This window comes from Phyllobates terribilis, unplaced genomic scaffold (genome assembly GCF_046119375.1).
Source record: "Phyllobates terribilis strain yellow unplaced genomic scaffold, ASM4611937v1 Scaffold_5__5_contigs__length_657084704, whole genome shotgun sequence".
NCBI classification, from domain to species: Eukaryota; Metazoa; Chordata; class Amphibia; order Anura; family Dendrobatidae; genus Phyllobates; species Phyllobates terribilis.
In genome coordinates this window covers 43,914,092-43,921,323 of record NW_027362765.1, presented here as the reverse complement: position 1 = coordinate 43,921,323, position 7,232 = coordinate 43,914,092, and the positions used below count along the sequence as shown (strand labels likewise).

Genomic DNA, 7,232 nt, shown 5'->3' with positions numbered 1-7,232 from the left:
ACTAGGAAATGGCAAATATAAAATTACATTTTTTTTTGCACCCTTTGCAGAGCTGACAGTGGATGTGATGACAGTGTCCTGATATTTTCCCTCCAGTAAGTAAAATATAAGATGGTTACACTTTTCAGCTGTAATTCTGTCTCACACCAACTAACAAAGCTTGATGCGAAATGCGCGTTTTCTTTGATAGGCAAAGTATACTCCATGCCATTGTGCATTATATTTATTACAAGAACGTTCATGTGACATCACTCTCTCCCTGTTTATCTGTATGTACCTTAAAGGGCTTTTACTTACAAAACACTGGCTATTTTGGCTTGTACCGTTTGAGTATCCGTCCTCAATACTGTGAGTGCACATATTAAAACTCTATTGATTTGCAGTATTCACAAAAGGGAGTTTTGTCATTATCACTTACCTACCGTTACTGTTTTATGTGTTATTATAGTGTAGCAACTCATTAGGGAAAATAGGTAACAAGCTAAAAACTGCCACTGACCGATTCCTGTACAAAAATAGAGATCCTGACCTTGCAGTCCCTAGTAGTTCCTGAGTGAGCTGAGATAGCCCTAACCACAGACTAGACTATGGCAACTCAGACCTATGCTGCCTGAAAGGCCGTCGAGTGCATCACGTAACTTCTAAAGAACCGGAAGGCAGAGCAGAGTGCAAATTACCTTCAGAGGGGAGAGTGTGCTGAAAAAACAAGAGATCCCAGAGTGAGTAAAACAAACCAAGAAATACAAAGGAATTTAATATGTACTGTTAGAAAATAAGCCACCTACTTCCCAAAGAAACAGAAAATAGATGCAGGGTAAAGAACTTAAAACAGCAATGGGAAAAACCCTAGCTATTCTTTCACTGACTGACTTAAACTACAGTAGAATGGCTGGACATCAAAAAGAGACTAATACCAGCTGTGGGAAAGTATATAACGTCGCACCCTAAAGGTGATAGGGCAAATTAGTAAATGAAAACACCTGTCACCCTAAAAAGACTGCAGCAAGGATAACAGAAACTAAGCACCTGGAGAAAAGATGTATCTGCTGTGGCTCGGCAGACAGAAAAGCCGATCACAAAAGCACAGGCTCAATAGTTCGAACCCAGAAGCATGTCTGACTTTTCTTTGTCTATTTTTATGCTTTTAACTATTCTGTGATCCAATAAATAAATATTTTTTTGCATTGATTTTGAGCCTTGCACATTTCTACATAGGTATTCTAGAATTCTGTCTTGTCTGAGTGGAGTGTTTTTTTTTTTTTCCATGTAGCACCCCGTTCTCTGTAGGTTGAGTGTCTGGTATTTCTAACCTAGCACCTGGTTTAGGGTCTCCACCAAATCTTGCTGGGAACTCTTTAGGAATACATTAGGATCTTACTCTTCTGCCAGAGGTAGACTCTGGCAACCACTGTCCAAGTTCTGTAGACACTCACTAGAGAAGCGATTGAAACAACTTAGCCTTGTTTTACAGGGGTTAGCTATTGAATTAGGAGACTGGAAATTAAGCAAGGAACAAGTCATGTCATATAAATATGACTAGCATTTTTTTACATTCCTAGCAGTGTGCTTGCTGTGCACCAGGATGAAGCAGAGCACCATATCATAGATCCCTCTGTTGTCAGTGGCAATACTTGTGAATCCTGACAGTGTGCACTCTGCACACTGTCATGATTTTGCAGTCACAAACGGACCAGACATGTTCTGTAATGCTTTCACACCTTGAAATATTTGTCTAATAAAAAGAATTCTGGTAAAAAAATGGTCCTCAATTTGAGCCCTTGAAGGTAATCACCTTAGCTAAATTTCTGTAAAAGATTGTATGAACATCATGCTCTGGGCCTTTCAGAACTGTAAATTCCATCCAGAATAGGTCAAGTGGAGGATTTACCCTTTTATATGCCTAAATATATCCCTTCTTTAGCCAATTGTAATCAAGTTTGATCTCCCGTCTTTTTCTCCAGCCAGACAACTCTTCTGAAGATAATTCAAGTGTAGTTCTTCTGATGTGGTGCAATATCTCTATATTTACCTTACTAGAACCACTAGTTTGGAAAAAAAAAATTCTAAAAGAAAATGTAAGAAAAGTTTCTAAAATATACTATGGCTGATGATTTCAAATAAAGCAATTAGTAGACTTATATTTCAGCAATTCAACAAGATTCTTTATTCCTTGAATCTCATCCTCAAGTATTGCTGTACACTTATCGGTCTTGCCTAATACTTCTAATGACCCAATGTAACACATAATACACATAATATTACTATGTAATTCTCTACTAGTTATAAATATAAAATATCCGCCCTCCCTCAATGCTACAGATTCAAAGGCAATATCTTAACATATAAAGAAATCTAGATCCAAACACAAGGAAACACGTTCAGAAGTATAAGTCTAATAATGATTGGTAACAAGTTTGAAAAAGGTGATCCTGCATCTCTCTTCCACTTAATCTGTCATTGTGCCTGAGGAACCACTAGTGAACGTGATCAGGACAGTTTCCAAGGAAATTATTTGATTCTTAAGTTGTTTTAGATACAGTTGAATACAATAGTGGAGCAGGGAGCCATCAGCAGCACCATTCAGCCTTTGTGTTCGAGTTCCAGAACAGCAGGCGCGATGACATCACGCCTGCGCCACAGAGCCTCTGTCCACAAACAGGCCACACTGGAGAAGGCAATCATGGGAAAGGGGCCAGGTGAATTTTTAGGCTATTGTTTTCTCAGGCTTTGCCAAATGTTATGTGTGTAACATCCATGACCGAATAAACATTTCTGGACACATCAGTGGTGAGTGCCTCCTCTGTTCTTTGTTGGAGTCTATAACAAGTGACTATCTTCTTTATGAAGCTGAGCGCAATCTGAATATGAGTGTTTTCTCCCATGTAACAGTATGTGATAACAGTACTGGCCTTCACTCTACTGATGTATATATCATACTCTATATATGTGTATGTAGGTGTATATATACCTCATCTAATAGGTCATGCTATTAATTAAATTAAAGAAGCTGTGAGTCCTAATTACATGAAGCAGAATTTATCCATGATGGATGTCAAATCAGATAGAAAAGAGTGCAAACAGACAATCCTCAAAAGCTAAAGTTAAACACTATGTAAAAGTTATACATTTTATGCACATGGTTTATATTTGGATACTAAATACTTTTCAATAACAAGTGGTTGTTAATTGTATACAGGTTTTTATAGTTAGTGCTCTAAATTGTTTCCCTATCTTTTGTAGACCTATGACTACTTCATTATAACTTGTTTTTTTTCTGAACAAGATAAAAAAAAATATGAAAATGTATATTACCCTGTGTGAGTTTTCTGATGTCTGATAAGATTTCTTTTTTGACTAAAACATCTCCCACAATTTGAACATGAGAATGGCTTCTCCCCTGTATGAATTATCTGATGTCTAACAAGATCTGATTTCAGTATAAAACATTTCCCACAATTTGAACATGAGAATGGCTTCTCCCCTGTGTGAGTTCTCTGATGTGCAAATAAGCCTGATTTATGTTTAAAAAGTGTACCACATTCTGAACATGAAAATCGCTTTTCCCCTGTGTGAATTATCTGATGTGTAACAAGACTTGCTTTCCATTTAAAACATTTCCCACATTCCGAACATGAATATGGCTTCTCACCTACGTGAATTCTCTGATGTTTAACAAGATATGATTTCTGTGTAAAACATTTTCCACATTCAGAACATGAAAATGGCTTCTCCTCTGTGTGAGTTCTCTGATGAGTAACAAGATGTGTTTTCTGATTAAAACATTTCCCACATTCTGAACATGAATATGGCTTCTCCCCTGTGTGAATTCTCTGATGTGTAACAAGATTTGTTTTCCGAATAAAACACTTTCCGCATTCGGAACATGAAAATTGTTTCTCCCCTTTGTGACTTCCCTGATGTGTAACGAGATGTGAATTCTCTAGAACGTATGTCCCATATTCTGAAATTGAAAGTGGTTTATCCTCTGTGTGAGCTATTTGATGTTTTTTAGTATTTCTGTGACTTTTGCTCTGCATAATAGTCTTTGATGAAGAAGAAAAGACCTGTTGAAAAGGATCAGATGACAGATTTTCTCTGTAAAGGGCTTGAGGTGTGGCGCCATGATCTTCTGCTGCAAAATCTGAAAATATCACATGTCCCTCTGACTTCCTGGTGCAATCATCTGCCAAGAGTAACACAGATTTTATAACATCAGTAACACTGCCTGGAAATTATATTTATAATTATATTACAAATTGTATTTTCAGTATGGTAAGCGCTAATATGTGGTGTTTGTCTTATACCCTCCATGACCTCTACATGTAGTCTTGCACAAAGCAGGACACATGGGAGGAGCAGTATGGTCATAAATAAAAAAAAATCCATAGCTTGTATTTTTTTATATTCTTTAATGGAACTATGCTTTTTTTTTTTTTTTAGATGTGATGGCAGCTAATGGAAACACTGGCTTTCAGCAGAAAAAAAAATTGTGCCATTTTAATTAATGGTTTTACTAATCATCATAAATAATATTTTTAATTTATTGTACAGATTGTTAAGATTACAGGGACTCAAAATAATCCCATGTGTATTGTAATTGTGTCGCACCTTTATTTTTAATAGTAACTCTATTGGAAAAAAAAATCTATGACACTTACTTTTCAGTACTTATAATAGAGATATACCTGTACAGAAAGTTTTAGACTGAGAAAATTATCTTGTACATAACAGTAAAGCCTATGGCTGACTGGTAATATTTCTGTCTTTTATATCAGTGGTCCTTGACACAATGATCACTATGAAGCTTCAGAAATATATTTAGAGACATCCACTGAGCATAGTGTCCAGTGTTAGACAATACTGTGAATACAGAAGCATTTCCTCTGTTCCAGCTAAGAAGGGTGCTAAGGCGGTAAAGGAGAAACCTTTTAAAAAATAGTGTAAAAAGAAGCATACTTTTTGTTTTTAAGCGCTAAATTTTTAAGAATAAAATCCACATCAAATAGCTGTGTGTGAACAAACCCAAGAAGTCAACTTATCAATATACAGGCTGGTGGATCTGTGACTTCTCAGCATTCAGTGGTTACTACTCACCTGGGTAATCATATGTAGGAATTTCCTCTTTACACTGCTCATCAGTCCTCACATATGTCTCAGTAGTATTAATATGGGTCAGATCTTCACCCTGAAACAAATATTGTAAAAGTCACAGACAGATGAAGAAGTCACATCTATGATCAGCTCTAATCCTGCCATCTCCACCGTTCTCATTACACAAGTATAAAACATATAATACTGGTGGATAAAACAAGACTGAACACAAGACCTTCACAGCCATCTACACATCACAGGGGAGATCTCATGACACCTTCTCTTCATCTACCTGATGATCCTGAGGAACATTGGGATTTTCTTGTTTACAGTCCTGTGGAAGAAGAGAACGGGGACATCTCTCCGGTGTTGTCCTCTTACTGCATAGAACTGGAGGAAACACATACAGGAACTGAATTAATTCTTTACATACAGATAATTATAGGCCGTGTGTATTTAGTCCAGTCTATTACCTGGTGATGTGAGGGGCTGGGGAGCCTCAATCATGATGTCCTTGTACAGATCTTTGTGTCCATCTAAATACTCCCACTCCTCCATGGAGAAAAAAACGGCTACATCCTGACACCTTATAGGAACCTGACACATACAATGATACCGTCATCCCCCCGATCCCTTCATAGCTTTACTGTATAATGCCCCAGCATTCCCAGCAGTGTCACCTCTCCAGTCAGCAGCTCAATCATCTTGTAGGTGAGTTCTAGGATCTTCTGGTCATTGGCGTCCTCATGTATCAGAAAGTGAGGTGGAGGCCCCGTGATTGGGCTCAGGGGTCTTCCCCATCCCTCAGACACAGGGTCCTGACAGCGCTCACTAGAGGTCTTCTTCACTACTGTATAATCCTGGTTATGGAGAGACACATTAATAAATCTCACTACAGACATTTCCAGAGTCCTCACCTCTCCAGTTCTGTCCATCTGTTATTCCCATAGATAAGAATGATGTAATGTGAAGTCATCAGAATCTCTCACCTCTCCAGTAAGCCGGAAGAGGATCTCTAGGGTGAGGTGTAATATCCTCTCCGCCATCTTGTCTCTGTCCCTATCCATCCTTGATGGGTCAATCAGGAAAATTCTTCTTATACAGAAGGTTTCCACTGAGAGTATCTGATATTGTAGGGACCTGAATAGGAGAAGATGACGATGTAACATCGTAAAGATCCCATGTAATAACACAATTACAGGAGATAATAAGAGAATATAATATGGAGATGTTGTGTTCTGTCTCTTTTCATATGGACTGGAACATTCAATATGTTATGAAGACATCTTCTCCACAACACATCTGCCATCTATACGGATAATGGTGCAGATTATACAGAAGACGTTCTGGTCATAGAGACTTTGAAAATACAAAGTGCATTGACACTGGGAGGGTCCCGGGGAGCGGCCGTGAGGGGGATTTACAGGAGTCATTCATTATAACTGCCGCCATTATAAATGTTGCCTGAAGAAACCGCGACAGAGACAAGTCCGGTGTATAGAACCGCAGAGAGGCTTCCACAGGAGACTTGGTGCTTCTCTCTATTCATCGCCTACGGGACGGAGGAGAACCGAGCGTGGTTCTAACTGCTGACAATGCGGGAAGACGATGAGAGAATCGCTGACGATTTCTACCCTCAATGTGACAGGTTCCCTTATATGAACGGTAAACGCTAGGATGTATGGGCTCCTGCCAGGTATGATGTCATTTCCAAGGGGCGTGTCCTGATGGTGCATTATGGGCGTGTTCTAGTTTAGCTCCAGACGCCATAGTCTCATGCAGAGAGAGACACAGCTGCCGGTGAACCCGCAGGAGGAGGTCAGTGCTGTGGGCTCTGGGGGGATGCTACGGGCTGGTGGTGGCTCTGGGGGCATGCTGTGAGGTTTGTGGGGGCATGCTGCGGGTTCTGGAGGGGGGGATGATGATGCACGCTTGGTGCTCTGTGGGGGCACGCTGCAGGCTTATGGGGGCTCTGGGGGCATGCTGCGGGCTTGGGGGGGGGACTGTGGGCGCTCTGGGGGAACGCTGCGGGTTTGTGGGGCTCTGGGGGCACGCTGCGGGTTTGTGGTTGCTCTGGGGGGATGCTGCGGGCTTGTGGTGGCTCTGGGAGCATGCTGCGAGGTTTGTGGGGGCCCTAAGGG

At 40.0% G+C, this 7,232-nt stretch overlaps 1 protein-coding gene across 4 annotated transcripts in view; it reads right to left on the bottom strand.

The window, feature by feature from the left end:
* Positions 1-1,814: 1,814 nt before the first annotated feature.
* Positions 1,815-7,232, bottom strand: part of LOC141270660 (uncharacterized) — a 741,199-nt gene continuing 735,781 nt past the window's right edge. For 3 of the 4 annotated variants that reach the window (XM_073680752.1, XM_073680750.1, XM_073680751.1), the window contains 6 exons: positions 6,081-6,231; positions 5,772-5,951; positions 5,565-5,688; positions 5,384-5,481; positions 5,095-5,185; positions 1,816-4,183 (listed from right to left, as the gene is read on the bottom strand). In XM_073680752.1, the coding sequence (XP_073536853.1) occupies positions 3,309-4,183; positions 5,095-5,185; positions 5,384-5,481; positions 5,565-5,688; positions 5,772-5,951; positions 6,081-6,158 (1,446 nt within the window). In that variant the 5' untranslated portion in view covers positions 6,159-6,231 and the 3' untranslated portion in view covers positions 1,816-3,308. Of the gene's footprint in view, positions 4,184-5,094; positions 5,186-5,383; positions 5,482-5,564; positions 5,689-5,771; positions 5,952-6,080; positions 6,232-7,232 lie in introns of all 4 variants that reach the window. The other variant, XM_073680753.1, reaches the window with a different exon arrangement.